This window comes from Plectropomus leopardus, chromosome 17, assembly GCF_008729295.1.
Source record: "Plectropomus leopardus isolate mb chromosome 17, YSFRI_Pleo_2.0, whole genome shotgun sequence".
In the NCBI taxonomy this organism is placed as follows: domain Eukaryota; kingdom Metazoa; phylum Chordata; class Actinopteri; order Perciformes; family Serranidae; genus Plectropomus; species Plectropomus leopardus.
In genome coordinates, this window is record NC_056479.1 from 9,007,847 (window position 1) to 9,029,803 (window position 21,957).

Sequence of the window (21,957 nt, forward strand, 5' to 3'; positions counted from 1 at the left end):
AGACTAACACAAAACAATAAGTTAACTGTGAACGGGTCAAAAGATAAGTATTTATTTCCCACTGACCGGTACGACAATTAGGGCCTCCATGTCCAGGTTCTCATCCTGGTGTCGACCACAGCAGCAGAGGAGGAAACTCCTCCAAACCCTCTGCAGCCCTGCCTGCCTGCTGTGTAGCGGCCATCCACTCTCCTGCATCACTTTCATGCAGAAAAACTACAAACTTCTACAAAAATCACAAAATCACCTCTAACAGTGTAGCTCTGTCCGCTCTCTGCAGGCTCTTTGCTAAGTCAAATCACTAAGTGCTGTTTTTAAAGAGCCCACTGTGGCCTCACCTGCCTCTGTTGCACCACATGATCACCATTTTATTGAGACCATGTGACCCCTTCTACCAATGTTCTGATCGATTGCGGGCCACAATAAGTGCCTGCATTGATTGGAAACCATGCAGAGGAGTGATTTTAGTTAATTCTGCATAGTCAGGACACCATGTGGCTGATTTAAAAGTGATTGCTGGTGTGAAAAAGCTCTCTCATAACTAGGCCATATTCAAAATGCTTTAAGTGAACTGCTGGCCTTCCATCTCCACACAAACCATCCAGTGGTTAGACCCTCTTTTGCATTTTGGTTTGCATAATTATGGTCATAGACACCGTGACAAAAGAAGCAAAACGTGTTTGACGAGGAGCTGCAGCGTTCAGCGACAAACACATACAAGAACCAGTAAGTAAAGTCTAGCATTGTATTTCCTTGGATTTTTAGAAGTTGTTTCTTTCCTCTTTCCTAGTTTAAATGTAAACAGTGGTCAGAAATAGTCAAAGTCAATTGCCTCTTAAGGATACATTACATTGAGAAAGATACTATATGTGTCCATGGCCATATTTGGTCAAAAGAACAGGAGGGAAATACAAAGTTAGATCTTTGAATTTACCAAGGTTTGTATAGTGTTTCATTATAGCACACAGTGGGATTTAGTGACTGAAGGCATCTTGGCTTCTGCTCTGGCTCCATCTGTGTTTTTATAACTAATAGACAGCGTGCAGTATTTGTAAAAGGTGGGAAACAACACAATATTCACTGAACACAACAACCTCTGGCACTCCTTTGTGTGTCAGCAGCGACTGACCACAGGAGCTGCACAGATGTGAAAAGACAACACAGTAATGAGAATGTAAACACATGAGCAAAAGTTCACTCATCCAAGAAATGCTAAGTTATTGACGTTGTACACGGCCCTGTTTCATAATGACGGCCAGAGAACAACGGCCACCACCAGTTCGCACGCAACCGCTCTGTGTTGCTACACGGACGTTATAATTAATACAGCATCAGTGCACTATTTATGAATTTCCACATATATTAAACAAACAAAAAACAGTGGAGTGTGATGTACAAGGGAAGCTTAAAGACAAAACAGGATATAAATGATGTAAATCATAAAAGCCAGTGTGATATAAATGAAATTGCTAGTTTTATGGCATTAAAATTTGAAAGGACAGCTTGGACATGAAATATTCACATACTGTGGATTGTAGTTTATCTGCGATAAAACATTAAATCCTATCCTTACTGTTTAAACAAGTTACAATGCAAAGTAATAAATCTTTCACATGTAACTAATTTCAGTTATTGTTTTCTTCTTGCAAATTTTTCAACCAGTGCACCTTCCCCATCCTGTTTGATTCCACTATTAACATCAACACAGCACCTATTTCTGTACTTAAAACCCTTTCAACAGACTCACAACAGGAGCAACACAAAAACAACATTGTATAAAAGCTGAGAGATTCTGTGCAAAAAAATGTGCAAACTGCAAACAGACAGACCAGACCTTGTCATACCAAGGTCACATGGCATCAGCTTCTCTGGATAACGCTGGTGTTGCTCACCTGTGGAGCTACAGTAGGTAAGCGGGAAGAGCGAGGTGCAGAATAAAGATAAAGAGAGGGAGGAAGAGGAGGAGAGGGTACAACAAACAGGGAAGTGGAGCTGAAAAAGTAAAGGCAGAGTTTGCGGAGGACACTGGGAGCTTGAGAGACCCAGGAAGGCTGAGGTACTCACAGGCTGCAGTTTATGCTTGAAGCTCATGCTGGAGCGCACCACAGGGTAATCAGCAGGAGAAGACTAAGAGACTGCAAGAGAGGGAGAGAGAGAGGGAGGAAACCCCTATCCATCCATCTGTATCTCCCTCCCTGCTGCTCTCTCCTCCCTCCCTGTAGCCCAGCCCTCACTGTGGGATCCTCCTTTAAACATGAAAAAATTATCCAGTGGCTCTATGAATGAAGTCTGTCTCCTCCGCTGATGCTCAACAAACAAAGCACTGCGAAAAGCCAAAGTAGCTTTCCTTTAGCACTCTACTGTATATTCTTTACAGGCAGCCCGATTTATGGTTAGGGAATTGAGAAATAATTATGCAAATATTTATATCTCTATTTTCATGCAATTGTGTTTGAACCATGTTAATTTTGTGTTTGTATTGTTTTGCATAATGCTCTTTGAGTTATAGTCTTTATGCTGACATACATGGGTGCATTAAAATTCATGTGCTGTTTCTGAGGTCATGTGATGTTCTATAATCAACTAAAAATCATTCTGGGTATTGTTTCAAAAAGAGGCAAATTAAATATATACAGAACTCAATATACTGAGTTTTGAAAGTGAGTGTCCACCCCAAATTCAAAACTACGTTTCCTTTCACCTGTCGTGCTATTTATCAATTTAAATTGTTTTGGTGTGAGTTGCTGAGTGTTACAGATGTCTGCCTTCTCTCCAATATAAGGGAACTAAATGACACTCAGCTTCTGGTGCTAAAATAAGATGCACACGCATCCCTCTGTGTGTTGATATGGTTGGCAAGTGTAGTTCGGTAGAAACAAAATAGTTCTTTCATGAAACTGCTCAAAACAAGGTCTGTGGATTATCTTCAGTTACAGGGTCATGATTTCTGGAAAGAGGGAAAGAGAGTCGACTTTTTCAAATGTATTTTTTTGGCAACAACACCAAAGCAATCTAGACTGACAAATAACACTACAAGTAGGAGGACTAATGTGTTTTTGACTTGGGGGTGAAATTTCCCTTTAAGCCACACTGTCTGTAATATTGTGGTATTGTCATGCAGGTTTAAACATTTTTTTATAAGTTATTTGACATTTTTCTCAAGTCCCGTGGCTAATTTATTTAACTGATTGCATTTCAAGAAACCAGACACAACCTTTTTTTTTTTTTTGCCTTAATGCAGACAGTATTTGATCAGATCATAAGAATTTGTGAATACAAAACTTTTCAACTGATACAGTTTGACTGTGCACAAGTTTCTGCCCCCAAAATTTGAACACCATAATGCCATCTTTGAAATACAAATAGAATTAAAACTGAGAATCTCCATTGTCTCCTGCTGTAAGCTAATTCTAAAGCCAGGGGGCACCACATAAACACACTTCTGCTTTCCCAAAACACTCTATCTCACACACGCTAGTGAGAATGTGCCAGCCTTTTCTCCAGTCACCAGTCTTTCACAAGCTACAGTCTAGCCAATCACACTGTGTGCTTCATGTTATGCAGACCAATCAATATGGGCAAGGATCAATGACAGCCTTCATTTCCCTTTTTGTAAGGTGCCAATCGAAATCCAATTATAAAGGCGGAATAATGAACAATTTTATTGTATAACGGCATATCAAAAAGTAAAGGTAACATCTGCTTATAGATTTAGTTAGATGAAAAAAAAACCCTGATAATTCTTTACAAATACTTGTGCTTGGTGTGGTTATTGACCACTTTGAGTTTTTCCCCCCACATGACAACATAAATGATTAATGTGACCTAAAACCTGACCTTCAGGGCTTCACATTTATCTGTGACCCCATGACGATGATGCGACTGCAGCGAGTCAACTCAAGCTGTTTTAAAAGGACAACTGCGCAAACTGCCACCAGCATGAAGGCGGTTAGAGGGGACAGCAGTGTGATTTTTTTAGGGCAGTTGGAGGTTTGACAGATGCGCAGAGAGCGTGCCCTCCACTTCCATTAGCTCCAGAGGCCAAGGTCAGCGGCATCAGCGTCAAGCCACCGAGTGCCGCTCAATAGCCAAATAGCCGTCGCCCTTTTTTACTCGCTTTCATAACATCTCACCCCGAACAGACAGCTTCACAGACAGTCTGTGCGCCCCCCCCCCCCACACACACACACACAATCTCCAAAAATACATCCTTACACATTCAACACTGAGTGCCGTTGTTCTCTGTGCCGCATATACCATCTATACCGACATGACATACATCAGATACATCATTACCTCAGGCTCTGAATAAAACACGCCCATAACTACCATATTAAACAATTAACATTTACATACACATTTTTAAAACAAATGGTTGTTTTGTTACCTTCATAGTGAATAATGTAAACAATGCTTATTGAGTGTATAGTTGGATAATTAAAGTTTAAAATTTTTAAAAATGTTTTTGGTTTGTTGGAATGAGAAAATGTAAATGTGCATACATGGACAAGCAGAGACAGCCACCATGGTTGAAGCGACAAATATACAAAAATACCAAGAAATTCTGTTAAAATGGAGGAGATTCATATATTACCACAAGAGTTAATTCATAAAATATGATATAAAACAGTTACTGAAAAAAGCTGATTCACACACAAGTGAAAATATTCCAGCCCCTTGTTTTGACTAAAAACAAGATTTGCAGATACAGTTTTAGACTAAATATGATGAAGACGAGCTGAGGAAGGTCATGTGTGGTCTGTCTGCAGGACACATACCAGAGACAGATAGCTGTAATAACTGTTCTCTGCTTTCTCTCAGAAACATTCAAAGTAAGACAAACCCTCTTGCCACTCCACTGCCATGCTAACGCAGAAGAACTCTCTTCATCCAAACTCGAATTACATGACGTCAGACTCAAGATAACAAGTTAAGTGTTCTGCCAGGCATTTTTGGAGGCCTTCTGTTCATCCTGTCAGTTTTCCCAGGGCCACAGAAGCCGCGTTGCCTCCGCGGCCGGTTGTCGATACCACTTGAAGAAGTGAGATCTCACTATCACCGCAGCAGCAGCAATCACATAGGGTTATTGCACTGTGCAAATTGCATGCAAATTTAGGAGCCATTAATAATAAATAGATACACCATCAGAAGCTATGCAAGTCTAATGCTTACATTATGCATGTATATTTTTTCCTTCAATGTACATCCTCTATAAGTGTAAAACTATTTTTAAAAAAAACATATGCAGACGTGAAACCAGAGAGCACTTACATTCACAATTTTCCTTCAGAACTTTATTAAAATACACATAGTGATAGCCAGTCATGCAGAATATCCTATTAAGGCAGTTATTCCTGGAGAACACCTAAATCTTGTCTGGGGTTTAATATTTAAAGTTACTCAGACACATGAAAACTGAGTTATGGCCTTCATAATCTGTTCTGTGTCTACAGTTTAAGTGCCATCAAACACCATGCACTTTATGCCATACAGTCTACATTGCTACTGTTACTGCACTTTTATCCTCTTTGTGAATTGTTGTATTCATTTTTTTTATCCTCTCTTGCTTTATTTTCTTTTTCTTTACTTATGTCTATTGTCTGCAACCTGCCAAAGGAAAACTTAGCAGTCCTGCTAACTTCTGTGCTGTGTCCCTTTTAAATAAACATTAAATAAATAAAGATTTAGGAGTTATTATTATCTAAATATGGTATTGTCTGCACATTGTGCTCAATTGCTGTGACAGTTTATGTAAAAACACCTAAACCTTCATGACATTGAAATTTCATTTACAGGAACATTCATCAAATAAAAGAAACATACAGAAACTTTTCACAAGGTACAAGCTTATATATTGTATATAAAATTTGAGGGAAGACTGCATGGCCTGTAGTTATTTACTCATCTTGAACCAACAAGTCAAAGGGATGCTTTAAAGAATTAAGGTATCTGAACTACATTCTGAGCTAATGGGGATGGCTGGCAAGTCCAAAAAGTCCAAACAGAAATTGTGATAAGACAGCAGGAAAGAAGCAAAGAGAGAGGGCAGGCAGGTAAAGGGTCTAAGTCTGGGTCAGGTTCGGTTGCCTTGAGTATAAAGACATGAAGTACATGGCAACTTTGATGTTCTGGCATTAATGAATGGCAACTGTAGAGCAGATGAGGGGAGTGAGAACAGATGTATGTAGACAGGTCGGGCAGTCAGGTGACGGGTAAAGGAGGGCAAGTCAGAGGACATCTGGTGGAAGGATGGAAAATGGCAATGAAGGGGCCTAGAGTAGTCATAGAGTAGTAGTAGGCTGGAGAAGTGGACAGACTAACAACGTCAGACAATGGACCTTTTTCACAATCTGATTTGTCACAGTAGGAAAAGCACAGGTGACAGTGATAACATTAACAATGATTCAGTTCCAGTAAGTGTGCCACTATCCAGTGAGCCAGTAGCTATCATAGATGTTAATAAATACACCTCTGCTTTACCTTCTATGACATGTCAAAATGTCTGCTGTGAAAAAGGTCTATCTGCTTTTTGTAAAATGCTCTTGGAGTTATGAACCTAAATGTAAAGTGTTTTACAAATGACCTCATGGTGACAAAACATCACTTGTTCCACCATGACTGATTGCCCAATTTATCACGTCTTTGAAATCTGTTGGCAGTTTTTTGGGGCTATCCTACAAAATGACAAAACCAAAAGCCAAACAAACTGTGCAAAAACACTTCCTCTTTGGCTGAGGTTGGATGGAAAGACAGTCAACTGACCGCTGTGGAAGCCCCTCAGATAAACTGGGTTAATGTGCTGCACTGAGGGAGCCCCACAGCATCCGACAGCCGGCTCAATCCTGCACCAAACAGGCCAGTCCATTACATTTTGTCTATGTGAGTGTGTGTGAGTGTGTGTGCGTGTGTGTGTGTGTGTGTGTGTTGTGTGGTTGTAATGTGAAAAAGTCCCCTCGAGTACTTATAATATTGAGGTGCTAATTCTTTGATTTTTACCAGCTTATATTACAGCCAGTTTCTGTACTTTTTCTTCATTAAATTTCGTGTGGTTAGTGTTTCATAACATTTATCCAACAGCTCAAGTTAAGGATTACTTTTTAGATTCAGATTTGATATTCAGCATAAGATAAGGTTATAAAATATGCAAACATTTAGAAAAATAAAATTTCATAAGTGTGCTTCACCTCGAAAAGACATCATGCAGCAACTTCTTTAGCCCCAAAATTGAATAATCCAATTATTGTATTTACTCTAAAACATATAATCGCCTAAATGTAAATATATGATAAAATAAATAAACATTGGTGAATCAAAGAATTTGATGAGTTCCATCAGATTATGAATAAATTGTAGATATTAAAAATAAGAGAGAAATTTGCTAGTATTCCTGCATGAGGCCTCGGACTGGGCTATATAATAATTATATATTGCTATTGCGATACAAGACTAGATATCATCTTAGATTTTAGATATCATAATATTGTAAATGCTGCCTTTTCCTGTTTTTAAAGGCTAAATTACAGTTCAATTATGTAATTTTCTGAACTCACCAGACTGTTCTAGCTGCTCTATTAATTGCCTTTACCCACATTACTGATAATTATTTATCAAAAATCTCATTGTGCATTTTGTGAAGGCACCAATAGTCAACCCTACAAATTGTTCCAATATTGATGTTAAGATTTTTGGTAAAAAAAAAAAAAAAAATATTGTGATATTTTATTTTCTCCATATCACCCAGCCATACTAAAACCTAATGGCTTTTTATCATGAACTGAGGGGTTTTTAGATTTTTTTTTTCTAATGCTTCAGTTGATCTAATTAATTGACCTACTCTTAATTATTTTATTATCTCCAATTTTCTGAATGTAACACTTTGGGTAGCACCCATTCACAAATTTTAAAATCAGGAACTTTACTTGTATTGGAATATTTCTCCATTGTGGTTCTTCCTCCACTGGTGTGTATGAAGTAGAAGCGTGCCAGAATGCACTCTGACACACTGTGCTGTGATGACAGTTGGCTGATGAGAGTGTTATGCTGCTGGTGCCATAGATGTCACACCTGAGGTGAGATATTTCTTTCACACTCTTACCCTGCAACTGCAGATGTCTTTTGGCATCTTCAGTGAGCCAAAAGCAGTAAACATTTAAAGACATGCTTGTCCAAACTATCCCTGTGAAGAGACAATGGGTGGATGGGACAAATCTTTACTGCTAAACAGCTGTCAGACAAAGCTATTTTGAAACTCTGTTACCTCTTAATGAGGTTTAACTTGACTGAAAGTTATCCAAAAACATTAATCCTACACTGCAAAAAAAAACAAAAAAAAAAAACATCCATCCGAAAAAGCAATAAATAAATAAAAATCATCAAATAGTTTGAGACATTTCTAAAATTCTTCACGTTAATGTCAGAGCAGTGGGCATCCAGAAGACTCTCTGTGCTCTCATTTCATTCACAAATCTCTTCCCTACTCTCCAGCTTCTAATCCATCAGCTGACTATGGGCATCACTTTAAATGAACCCAACCACACTCTGCTACAATCAAATTCCAAAATCATTTTCCTCTCTGCTGATGTCAGTTTCATTTCAGGACAAACAGGCATGACCCGAAACCAACTCTCTACACTTTCACCACCAGTGTGGAGACTCCAGCAGAGTAATATTCCTACATTAACCATTGCATCCCTACCCCATAAATGCACACATCACGATAGGGGCTAATTGTCAAAGACATTTCCACTATTCGTCTTTATCCAGCACTAAAAATTATTGTTCACTCTAATAAAACTGCCCTTACTAAAATAGAATTATGTCACCTCGCAGTATTATTATTATTATAACAAGAAAAATAACTCATGTTCAGTAAAGTCTGGTTTCAGCTGACTTTAACGGTCAGTCTGTGGGCACAGGCACATCCATTATTAACTTTTCATCAAGCAAAAATGATGAAAAGAACATTGAACACTGATCTGTCTTTAATTACAGCCAGTCTTTCAGCTCACAGACAAGTTATTTAAAAACTGGAAAATAAGACAGCAAGCACTAATAACTGTTCTCACAGTGTAACCATTAAATAAAGACATAAGGAAAGTCATACCTCTTTTAATTGAACGAAATAAGAATGAATGCGTAAGTAGTACAATCTTTAATTTATAAATAAACATGTGTAAGCATCCAACAACTGGGAATGCCAAATTTAGCACCCCTAGTAACTTTACCTAGGGCATGATTAAAGTATGTGTGAAATAACAATGAAGTGCAAAGACAGACAGAAAATGAGATTTAAAGGACTCGTCTTACCTGAGTGACGTGAGTCACTTTCTCTGTGACATTCTGCGTTCGGTCTTTAATCTTGCTGGGTGCAATGATTTCAATCTCAGTGGGTGAAGGAGGTCTCATCCGGTCTGAGCCAAAGGTGAGAGTAACCTGAGGGATTCGGCCGATGGTCCTATGCCTCATCAGGTCCGAGTCAGATGTGGAGTTCAGAGCGTTGGGCTTCAGATCTGCAGCAGAGAGCAGCAACATCAGCAATTGAGACTCAAAAGCAAATCAAGGAAAATAATAAATGAATGGTGGTGAAATGTGAAAAAGGAAACAAGAGCAGAAAACTAATATCAGGAGATTCATTTGAATGACAAAGAAATTTCACTATGATGCACATCTGAATCTAAAAGTGTTCAGGTTTGAAGGTCAAATCATTATCAAATGCTTTTAGAAAGAAAATGCTTTTCTTCATCCACTCTTTCTTTCCCTCATGAGAAGAATCAGGACACACTGCATTTCCCTGAGCCCCAAAGATACAGATGGACATGCAATGAAAGTGAAAATGAAAGAAAATATGAGTGATGTGGGAGTCCAGAGTAAGATTGAAAAAGGCACAAGAAATAGTTTCCTTACAAAATACTTCCCCCCAGAGAAGAGGGGGACATATGTTCAGTGATGTCCAATTTTACCACAAATGGACCACAAACCCACACACAATCAGAAACACTCACACACAGTGACAGAGGGATTGATTTGTATCCCTCTGCTGGAACAACCATCAGCGGGCTGCACGTGCTCAGAGCGACGCTCTCTGTGTTATGGATGATGGAGAGCTGTGATCTTTGATCTCTCTATTTCTGTCTTTTCTGGTCTGATAGCAAAGTAAAGACTGTTTTAGTGGATCTCTGTAAGAAAAATGCTGTGAGCTGTTTTTGTTTATTTTAAAATGATCAGTTTTAAACAAATGTCTCTTTGCTGAGAAATAAAAATAAACCAGAATATAACAATTTCACAGGTGATGTGCGTGCGTAATTTTCTGTTTAATTTAATGTTTTTCTTTACTGTCTCAAACCATGTTGTCACTTTTTTTTAACAACATAGACCCAATTTTTATTCAGACAAGTTGATGAAAAATACATTGCCAATTATGTTCTGTATTACAAGTAAGATTACACATTTTAAATAATTTAATCTGTCATTAGGTCTGTTGTTTGTATCCACAGTAATTAAAAAGTATCTTAATTATGTTAAAATATGACATGTGCCTTTGTTAATATATTATGTTTCTAACTAATATTACACAAGAGGCTCGGACTGGCAGTAATTCAGTATTATCAATTTTTGTCTAATTATGTCATCATCAAATAAATAAAGACATATATGAAATAATAATAATGTAATGTTGCATGCTTGGTGTATTCCGATTGTCAAAAGTTTAACTGTATAAAATTAAATGCTCATAGATATAATATTTCACTAATATGATGATATTGTGTACTGTGACAATATTTTCTCGCTGAGACAAATACAGCTGTGTTTTCCTCCTGTAATAATACTACTATTAATTCTGTATATTAAATAAAATTCCCTCTGAGACGCTTGCAGTGTGCCAGTCAGACACTCACTGCTGTTGGTTCGGGGGTCTCCAGGTCGACTGCTCCATTCGGACCTCATTCCATCAATATCGTCTAATGACGAGGCACGTCGGAGACTGCGGACGCTGTCCCGAGAACAGCTCCGAGGTAATGTCCCCCTGGGGAAAGCGTTGCCGGGGTCCAGGCGGTCTGTCAGCAAGGAGCGCCTCTTGGTGGAGGGTTGGGCTGCAGGGGAGGGAGGGTCCAGGTCCTGTTCTATCAGAGCTTCTGTCTCAGACTGCATGCAGCTCTCCTTGGACGGGATCCGAAACTCTTTGAGGGGGACTTCCTCGCTGTTGGGCTGTCAAGGACAGAGAGCAGGAGTACATGTCTTGGGGTGTAAATCATTTCTTTAAAATATGCACGCTATGAGTATTTCTTAGAAGAAGACTACCAGTCTGCAGGTTCAGAATTTCAAACAGAACTTTTTTTGTCCTTACATTGTGTCATTTTGCAGATAAAACTTTAAGCTCACAAAACAAAGAAGAACTGCAACAGAAAAACTGTTTCATCCCTGCCAAAAAAGGCCTATGTGTAAACTAGCCTGACATGGCCAAATACAGTTCCGGTGTCAGGTATACATACTGTCAGGAAATGGCTTTACACAAGAAGTCATTCATCAAAATATAAAGAGAACTGTAAACAGAAGTAAGGGGAGACTGAGAAAAAACAGGCAAACTCAACAACTGGCTTTTTTCCCCTCATTCTTCCCTTTGACTTGGTCTGAGTAATCAGTACTTGAACTTCAAACTTCAGCTGTGAAAGGCTTTACCCAAAAGAGCTTGTTGACTATAAATAATTTGAGTGCAGAATGATTTTTTGTCTTGTGCTCTGTACGCAAGCATGATGTTTTGTCCGCAAATTCAAATATACTGTTATTACAAAGGCTGTTTAATGCAAATATGTAGAACTATTGTTATGGCTTCTGTCATGTCTGTACATACTACAGTAGAATGTGAAGCATAAACTGTAATAAGCATAGCATACTGCATTGTATCATCTGTTGTGTGTGTTGTGAGTGTGTGTGTGTGTGTGTGTGTGTGTGTGTGTGGGCCACCTCACCTGCAGGTAGTCCACTACCACTCCTTCAAACTGATCTTTGGAGAGCGAAGGTCGTCGCATGGACCGCAGCACCGGCAGCCTCATCTTCAGTCTGCGATTTTGACCTAAGTGGAGAAGTCTGTTCAGCTCAGGTCTTATCAAACTTTTATCTTCTAAAACTTAAGTTCATATGAAATTATTTAAAGGGATAGTTCAGGCTTTTGAAGTGAGGCTGTATGAGATACTTATATATAGTCAGTGTAATTACATACAGTAGCTGGTGGTCGGCACGCTCCCAGTTTGCAAAAACAGACAGGGTTACAGCTCAGCAGTATAGACAGGTTGATATCAAAATGTGTTTTAGCCACTTTAGCCACAAAAAAACTACCTAAAAATTACAAGTGGATGCTGTACTGAATGTTTTCACTATGAAATTTGGTTTTAGTTGGATCACATAACAGCGACTAACAGCACTTTCTCACCCAAATAGCTGAGCTGTGGTGAATGAAAAATGTAGTGCCAAAGTAAAAGGCTGTGTGACGGTGAGGTAAAGCAGTGAAAATACTCGAAATATTTTTAGGTAGGCCTTTTTTCAAAGTGGCTGATGTATGTTTTGATATCAACCCCTGTGGAGTGCGCACCATATCTGTTTCTAAAAAACCAGGAGCACACCTTCTGCCAGCTACTGTATGTAATACACCTACTATACATAAGTATCTCATAAAGCCCCACTTAAAAAAAATACCAACTATCTCGTTAATATTACACTTTTGCCCATTTTTTTTTTTTTTTAGCAAAATCAGACAGGGAACTCATTTTGTGCATGAATCTGAAATCTGCTAACTGAGAACATTTGGTCATTTTTACGATGTCCATGACTGAAAATGTCTATGCTGACCACTATGTGAGACTATTTTTAAGGGCTTTACAGTAAATCCATCCTTGGGCGACTCTCTGCTTGAGGCCTGACTTCTTCAGAGACGGATCAATCAGCTCCTGGAAGTCGAGGATGAACATGATGACGATGCCTTCCTCACTTTTGACGGGGACAATGTCCACTAAGCATGGTCTGCATGTCCCTATAGAGAGAGAGAGAGGCTTCAATAGGAATGCAGGGGGCACCTGGATTTGAACCGGGGACCTCTTGATCTGCAGTCAAATGCTCTACCACTGAGCTATACCCCCTCATGAACTGTCAGCCATAGCCATCTGATTTTTTTTATGACGCTTTTACTGTAGGTCATGAGGGGGGAAACCACAGAGAAAGAGAGAGATTTAAATGAGAAAAGGCAAAGATAGATTTCAAACACAGAAAGCTAAAAAAGGCCAAATGAGCGACAATTTCACCAGGTCTAACTTCACTCTGCAATCAGCGAGGTCTAAAAATAGACACGAGGGAGAGGGCAGATCACACAAACACACACGCACATATAGAGGACCATATGTCTATATACACATGCAGTTCCTGCATTCAATTCCAGTCACACATCCAATCAGAAAAAAAAGAATTTAGTCTAGAAAAAAAATCAGCATGTGAGAGCAGCCGAATCACATTGTGTCCACTTGTTCGTAATTTTTTCTGCCTGCTCAGTCTGGAGGCACAGTTGGAAGCAGGAGACAAAACAAATAGATGCTTAGTGGTTTTGAGCTGGCATGCTGATTGCATTTCCATGACAACAGCACTCTAGACTGTACGCCCCATGCCCAAATGTCCAAAGTAACAGAAGACACGTGCATGTCTGCAAGTAGACAGTGACTGTAGTTGTGTTTATGGTGGATGACTGTAATCGTCCTCAGTCTGATGTGTTTCTGCATCAGTGCCTCTGTGAAAGTGACAGATAAAAAGGTGAAAATGGAACTGAACAGTCACAGGTGACAGAGATCAAGGAGGCAAAATGCCGACTCGTGCACTGGTCAATCTGTGACTGATGGCGGCATTGAGATAAAGTCAGGGAGTCAAGAGGAAACAAAGCTTTGAAAGGTCGAGGGGACGCTCAATTAAAAGCGCGATTGCCAAATTTAAACGTCTGTTATTTCTCTGTGTTCACTCATTACAATTCTATTATCATGCCCAACTGTGATAACTATGTTGTTGTTTGTACGTAACATTTCTAAAAATCAATGTTTGCACCAAAGATAAATACAGGTTGAGGTTTTGATTTTGTTGATTGTTGAGGAGGGAGCAGAGCATGGATTAAGGTTGCACCAACAAACCATTATGGCAGAACAGGAGAGGCAAAACAAATGTGCTTCCATAGGAACATGTCTTCTGAAGAAATTAAGACTATGATCCTGAGTGTGCCTGCCTGTTCTCGCTGGGGAGGCAACTTTGTGCCAAGAACACACTGCATGATTTAAAGCCTGATTATAAATATCTGATTTGGTCATTTTCAAGATCATGGTGAGTCTGCAGTGGTCTGTAACTGAGAATGGTCGCCACACATGGTGGTGAGAGATCAAGATCTTTCTTCCTGATAAATTGTGCTTTTCATGTTTGATTTTTATGAGTAGAATCGGGGAAAGTCTGAAAGTTATTCAGTTTGGACTGATTTACAGCAAAAATGTGACAGGACTTCTTATAGTGTGTGTTATGATTTTAAAAGCCTTCAGCATGTTTTTAAAACAAGGCAGATTGTCTTCCTGGTCATGTAACTAGTTAAATGGTAAAATTATTTATTCTTAGATAATGTGTCCTAATGATTTTGGAGATTTCACAACTTTTCCCGTAACTTCAACATGTTGAACTCTTTTTCTTTTCTTTTTTTTTTTGGCTTTTAGTGACATTTTCCAGCATTTATTAGATGAATTGCCATGAACACTTGGGACACATTAATGCCCACATTGGAATGAATTGTAATGGATCCCTTGTTGTAAGTAATCCCGTAACTTTTAATCTAGCGCCATCATCAGGTCAACATTAAAATGTATCCAATACTTTGGTTGTTGACCATATATTTACAAAACTAATGACATTCCCGTTAGCCTCAGCTGTATGTTTTGTCTCTAAATTGGCTGTCCTCCCCAGAAAACAATAGCATGTTGTCATTCTGAAACAAGGCATGTTTAAATTTTCCTGAAAGCCGTATGCCAATAATTACTGTTCTCTTTCTGGATCTGCATTAATTTAAAACTAGGGAAACTATGCCCTGCAAAGTCAGAAACAGTATTTATTATTTTATTTAATTTTTTTTTTTTACCTTATGCTCTTGGTGTTTAAAATGAAATTTTTATTCTGATTATAGACTTTTACCTCCGTAAAACAAGGATATATATAATTTCAGATAATTTAACATTTAAACAACTGTTACAAGCTTTTGTTTCTAAAAAATCTAAAACCTTAACACACGACACAGGGAAACATAATCTGCTGGATGCAATTATACATAAATTTTCTCCACCCATATGCCAGAAATTGAGACCAGTGACACGTGATGTTTTTAAATGGATAAAATAGGAGGAAATGGGTTTAGGATCTCTCATCCGAGTTTCTTGTCAGAGCATGAGTGATGCCGATGACTGCATCTCCATAAGAGTCAAGCTGTCCAACATGACAGATTACGTGATGGCCTACCTAGGGATCTGAGGTTGTCCTCTTTCCTTACCTTCTTTATCGTAGTAGAGGATCTCCACCTTGCGCTCCTCAGACCCAAGCAGGGCCTGTGCCAGCTGGGCCAGGGCGCTCTTCATTGTGCCGGGCCCCACCAAGAACTGGCAGGTACAGGGCTGCTGCATGATCTCTGCCCTGGCGAAACCAAACATCTGGCAGAAGCCTTCGTTGCAGTAGATGATGCCACAGTTCTTTATCTGGGCGTTTGCGATCAAGAACTTGCGATCTGAAGAGCAAAAGACATTATGTGTCACATTACAATTTAAAAAGGGAAGAAATCTAAGTGGACACATGCAACTTTGGGTTGACATAACTCAGTAAATAAATAACCAACTGGGAACAATGTTCATCCTCAAAATGTCCTATAGTTGAGTATTTCTATAAACAAGTATTTAACTTTAAATATAAAAATATTTGATACTAGATAACCTGTATAGGTTTCAGTTAATTAAAATAATGTTTGTGACATATTTAATTTAACCAAAATTGCTTTCTTTAGATCCTCAGTTCAGACAGGGCTCACAGTTAATGCTCCAAGGAACGAACTTATGCACTGAATGCTCCGAACGATTGAAGTATCATTGAGTATTCAGTGTGGTTTACACACTTGTAGACAATACCTTATCAAAAGCCATTTACAACAAATACTAAGAGAAAAGAGTCTGTTGTCTGCTAAGTGCTCTATAGGGAAAAAGCAATAATTGAACTTGAAAAGATGAAGGTGATTACAAAAAAATGTAAAGTTAAAGTTAAGAGGCTGGTTAGTCAAACCATGTAAAAAGTGTTTGCTGTAATATTATTTTACACTTTACCTTTTGTAATACCAGCAAAAAAAAACTTAAAACGTTTCACTTTAGCATGAGATTAGATGCCAGTTAAGCTAATGCTACATTAGCAACAGTTCGCTAATGATCTTTTAGCAGGACAAATTTATCTAGCTGTCGTTGGTGTATTGCAATGGATAGATTAAGATACTGTCTCATTTATATGAAAACGGAATTATTAAAAATTAGTAACATTTTTGAATCGCTAAAATAAATACTTCAGTTACAGGAAACAGGTGGGAAAGAGTAGGAGGATTTAGCTTTAGCTTTATGCTAGGCTAGCTGTGGCTAACTCAACAGCTAGCTCTCATTTAAGCTTTTTCAGTTTTTCAGTAGCTTTGCACACTTGTTACATGCCAATGCATTTCTATGGTAACATTAAATATGGTAAAATCAATGTAAAAAGTCTGATTCTGATGTTAATTCAATTTTGACTGGGTACTCACACAACTGGATTTAATCAAACACGCTTTAGTGGGTATTGTTCAGATCTGCTGCCTGGTCCCCACTGGACAATCACCTGAAGTGGAGTTAATGAAGTCCCGCTCTCCACGCCACTCATGTTATAAACGTCATAATTTCTCTGAATGGACTGAAGAGAAGCAGGTGGGCTCTTAAACATAAGAGCCTCTGTGGTCACTCACACCTGCTAATGTAACTTGTGGGAATTCACAGGCTGTTGAAATCTGTCAGGATTAGCCTGTAAGATTTTTACCTGACATTTGTAATTAAACTAGAATCATCCACCTGTTTCTGATAATTACCTACCCACATGATTATACTGCCAGATTATGTTATTTTCTATTTATTATGATGGATTGTTTTTATTTTCTTGCCTCTATTTATACTGCCAGTAATGGAGGAAGTAGCCTGTTCAGATCCTTTACTTGAGTAAAAAAATGCACTATTTTGTGAGTCAAAATCCAAAGTATAGACCCTCAGTGTAATTAGGAAAATATAGCCTACTCAATGGCCCCTGAGGCTGTTATGCTAATAAAAAATACAGTGTCTCTCTCTGAAAGGTCAACTAGTCAAAGAAATAGAAATGGTAATTTAAAAAAAAAAAAACGCAAATAGAGTACACATAGCCTATCTCAAATTTGTACTTAAGGACTTGAGTAGGTAATCATCTATTTAGTTACATTCCACCACTGTATAATATATACTGTGTATAGGCTATTCACTATTTTTTTCTTTATTTCAGATGTGTTGCATTTACATTTTCACCAAGTTTTTTGAAGTACTTTTAAGCACATTTAGTTCATAATATTTTTGCACTCTTATATAAGTAGAATTGTAAAGCATTAGTACTACTTGTAATTGAGTATTTTTACATTGTAGTATTGGGGGTTTTACTTCAGTAAAGGATCTGAATACTTCTTCCACTGGAAACTGGACCACAATAATGGTTTTTCCTGTGATGTCAAACTGTTGATGCTGAGTCTGCACTCACAAAAAATCCTTAATCGTAATTCCAAGCTCATATACCATCTCATTCCTGTTATTGATGGTTGTAATGTACGTGGCATTGGCAACATAATGCCAAAACACTGTTTACCATGAAAGTGAAGTAGGACAGTTTTGTTCGAATTCTGCTAATGGAGGAGTTCAATGAGCTGAAAGAAAAGTACATACATATCCTCTGCAACCTCTGACTGGCCCTTTTATTATCCTGTGGTGGAACTGGGTTGAACAGCTCTCCCACACAGATGAGTGCAGGGGACTCTTCCCTCTCTTTAAAGTAAATGGGTGAGCTCCTCTGGTGGAAAGCACATCCTGTCCAAAGTCATTATCTGGGGCTCAGAGCGGAAACACTGATCGTCACACCGTTGCTAAGCAGCACTGCTGTGGCACGTGCACTCACCTGGTTGTGCACGTGCATGTGACTGCGCGTGCACACACTTAGGGACATACAGTAGAGGAATTACATAATGTTATTTTATTAAAGGAGCTTCAGAGAGTCAAGCATTATTGGCCCAGACGTAATCAGAATAAACTCATGTTTGGTCAGAATCTGATCAGGGTGTCAAAGTTATATTCAGCGTTACACATCCAACATTATTGGTCCATAGTGAGGCACAAGGAGGCAATGGGGAATGGGTAAATCATATCAGAGGAGCGGTAGGTCTCAAAAAAATGGGAAAATCTGACTTGGAAGGCAGACTAAAAAGCAAATTATATATTATTATTTTATTTCCTTACATTAAGTGTTTTGTGGTGTTTAAAACAAGAAATTAAACCTTAAAAATTTTAAATATCTGGTGTACAATACAACATTTGATCCTTATGTAAAATGGAGATTTAAAAAGTGTTCAAAAGAAGTAATCAAATCCAACATCAGATTTTTTTCCCTTTCTGAATGTGTGAGCAGTGGTCTCTCTTTGCAGCCAGTAGAACAGGTAGGCTAATGGAACAAAACATTAGGCATCAGGTGAGCACACAAACAAACACATGCAGGCGCAAAGACACCTCAAACATGACAGCAGCAGCGGGGAGCTGTCAGCATCACTGATTAGATTTTTCAGTGAGACATAAAAGGATTGCCACCTTTTCAGGCAATGAATAAGTCTAAATTGATAAGAGTAACAAATTAAAATGTGTAAAAATTAAGGATGTAACACTCCAATAGGTGAAATTAATCAACACAAAGAAATAGGCTTTGGCATCAAAATAACAAGGTTTTACCCGTTAATTCATCACTGTAATTAATTTCAAAGTACATCCAATGCTGTTTTGGCAATAATGCTCTATATTAACATTCCTGACATAAATATCCATTAACTGTTGGCCCACTCCCACTGATCATAACCACAAGCTGTCAGAAATCCATTTCCCCCCTAGGGACTGAGATTATTATCCCCTTTTAATACTGGATGTTTCTAATGGAGGGTAAACTCTTTTTGGCACTTTCTTGGCACACCTGTTCCAGGCTGTCACCTTTATCAGATCAATTAAAAGTATTTAACAATCATTACTTATCAAAATGATTTAAGGCTGGCCATTTAAGATGTTCAAAAGTGGAAAAATATGCATTTTTGTTGGCATTATCGTTTTATATGGAGATCAATAGTGTATCTGCACTTTGACAGCATCTCAGATCATACATCAAATTAATGGGTACTTACTTTGCTCGTCGAATTTCCTGATGATAGTGTCCAGGTAGGTGTTCTGGAGCGCAACATGACCGCGTCTCACGGGCATTTTGGTGCTGAGAGAAAAGATTTCTCCGACACATGAACCTTTCCAGTTTAAATAAAATAAAATAAAATAAAAATTTAAAAAGTAGTGCCAGCTGTGAAGAAGGAGGACGAGCGTCAAAAGCAAGGTTTTGATGAATCCCCTCCGGAGGCTGATGGTGATGGTGAGGGATGAAGCGCCGGAGACTGATGGAAAGGAGGTCTGGTTGCCAGGGCGATAGTAGATGCAGGATGTTGCACGCTGATAATGTGTGGGGGGAAAAAAGTAGACTAGGACACAGCAAAAGCCATGTGCAACATTTTAGCCGTTAAAAAGAAAAACAAACAGTGCAAAAACCGGTTCTCCACGTTTTTGGTGTCCTCCAGGCAGAGATGGCAACCTGTGTTGGGAGCCAGAAGTTGAGAAGAGAAGCTGCAGGATATCTCAGTTTGTTAATATCATCGCAGCATTCTCCTGCAAGTTTGGACACTGCACGATAAGGACAGAGGAAAAGAAGCTCCTATCGGCCACATTCCCTGGATCCACCCCCCCCCCCGCGGCTCGACAGGAGCGGCTGTCAACAAGTCCGTCAGAGTTAACCGGATCAAAAACGGAAGTACAGCGACAAAGATTTTCAGAATAGAGGCAAAGAACAGTTTTCTGCTTGCTAGAGTCCAAGCTGAAACAAAGTTGGTAAATAAAAAAAAAATAAAAAAAAAAAAGGACTTTGGATTAAAGGACAAAATTTACAAAACCCCAAAATTCCAAGGCATACTATTTTGCAAAAGTTAAAAAGCCTTTAAAAAATGGGCTTGAGGCCTATGCATTTCAACATATAGTCTTTATCAGGACATGTAAAAACAGGTTGCAGCTCACAGATATGCCCAGGCTGATGTCAGGTGCCAGGCAATCAGAGTAGCACTAGATAATTGTCACAGGTGCAATCAATGAAGCGAGTGTGCACACACTTAGGTCTATGCCAACAAATACATAAAAAGATAAAGTTGGATTCAAGAGATCCTAAAGGAAGCTGGCACAAGCTTCATGAGTAAATGTTTCCTCATGTAGGTGAGAGCCTTCCTAACTAAGCAGCCCAAAATGTATACTACCAAAATTTGTTACAGTGCCCAAAAATCCCAAAACTGGAAAAAGCACATCAAAGACTTTTTGAGAGACAGTTTTTCTTTCACAATCATTATATTTGTTATAACTACATTCTCACATTTCAAATGCTAATAATAACATCTTGACACCATCATAAAGCAATATTAAGGGGTTGCTTGTTGCCTTAAGATTAAGATATTTTGTATGTATTTTAAAAACCCTCAAAACCCAAAACCTGTAAGTGGGTTTTAAAGTCATGTTTTCTTTAAAATTCTCCAAAATCACACCATTTATCATGGTCAGGAACTGTGAAATATGGTTACTTATGGGAGAGGGTGAGTAATGCATTTCCCCCCAGTCACTCAGGAAGGCTCAAGGAAAATTTTTGTAGCTCCAGAAAGGATTATGATAGAAAACAATCAAAGTCCCTCGCCCCATATTAAATGAAGTACAGCCCCTAACGGTCTAATTGTTGTTAAATGACCTGCAAGTGTTTCAAATGACCTCCAGAACATTTCATGACAAAGCCTAGGGATTAAGCTTTTTTAAAAACATCAGGGGGAGGCATTTTATTAAATGTCTAAATAGGCTGGGATTTGGGCATTTTGCATGACTTAAACACTTCAACACAAAGTATTTCTGAATAATAATGGATGTTTTATTTTGAAATGCATGTCCTGAAGCAATGTTTATCGTGGACGACTTGACAGGGGTCTGACACTGACAGAGTGCAGACCCTCATCAGTCTGCTTCACTCCACATCACAAGTCTCTGAGCCCAAAATAGCAGCATCGTCTCTCTCTGTGGCTGCCATCACACTTCTGGAGTATTATATCAGTCCATAGAGGTGATAAGCTTTAACGTGACATATGGTCCAGTGTGTGTGTAAGTGTGGGTGTGTGTGTGGTCTTAACAATGGGTTAGGGTGTGTGCGTTTTCACCTGGGCTTGAGTCTTATGACATTAAAGGACTACAGTTTCCCCCCTGAGCCCAAAGAGGAGACATTTAGCTGGCACAAGCTCTGCATTCAGAGACACAGCAGACATTCAGGCCAGAGTTTCAATTGTATACCTACTTAAAGGTCACATGGAGAGGCTCCAATGGGCTTCTTGACACACATACACATACTTCACATTGTGAGATTGGTTTCTGAATAGCTGCTACAAAAGAGTTTCATTGACCAGCTGAGCTGATGATGTTTACCCCTGAGTGGTATTTACAGACAGGTCAATCATACTTTCTTTTTCTCACTATGTCTCCAGTACAACTGGATACACTGACACAGCACCTGCAATGATCT

The 21,957-nt window shown here is 38.8% G+C and overlaps 1 protein-coding gene and 1 non-coding gene across 2 annotated transcripts in view; both read right to left on the reverse strand.

Moving 5' to 3' along the window:
• kcnh6a (potassium voltage-gated channel, subfamily H (eag-related), member 6a) overlaps positions 1-20,076 on the reverse strand; it is a 34,676-nt gene extending 14,600 nt beyond the window's left edge. The window contains exons 1-6 of the mRNA XM_042505260.1: positions 19,502-20,076; positions 15,548-15,778; positions 12,875-13,024; positions 11,967-12,070; positions 10,896-11,205; positions 9,307-9,509 (exon numbers count right to left, since the gene is read on the reverse strand). Of these exons, the coding sequence (XP_042361194.1) occupies positions 9,307-9,509; positions 10,896-11,205; positions 11,967-12,070; positions 12,875-13,024; positions 15,548-15,778; positions 19,502-19,577 (1,074 nt within the window). The 5' untranslated portion in view covers positions 19,578-20,076. The remainder of the gene's footprint in view (positions 1-9,306; positions 9,510-10,895; positions 11,206-11,966; positions 12,071-12,874; positions 13,025-15,547; positions 15,779-19,501) is intronic.
• On the reverse strand, positions 13,059-13,130 carry trnac-gca. The gene has a single exon. It is a non-coding gene; the product is annotated as a tRNA-Cys (tRNA).
• Positions 20,077-21,957: the final 1,881 nt, after the last annotated feature.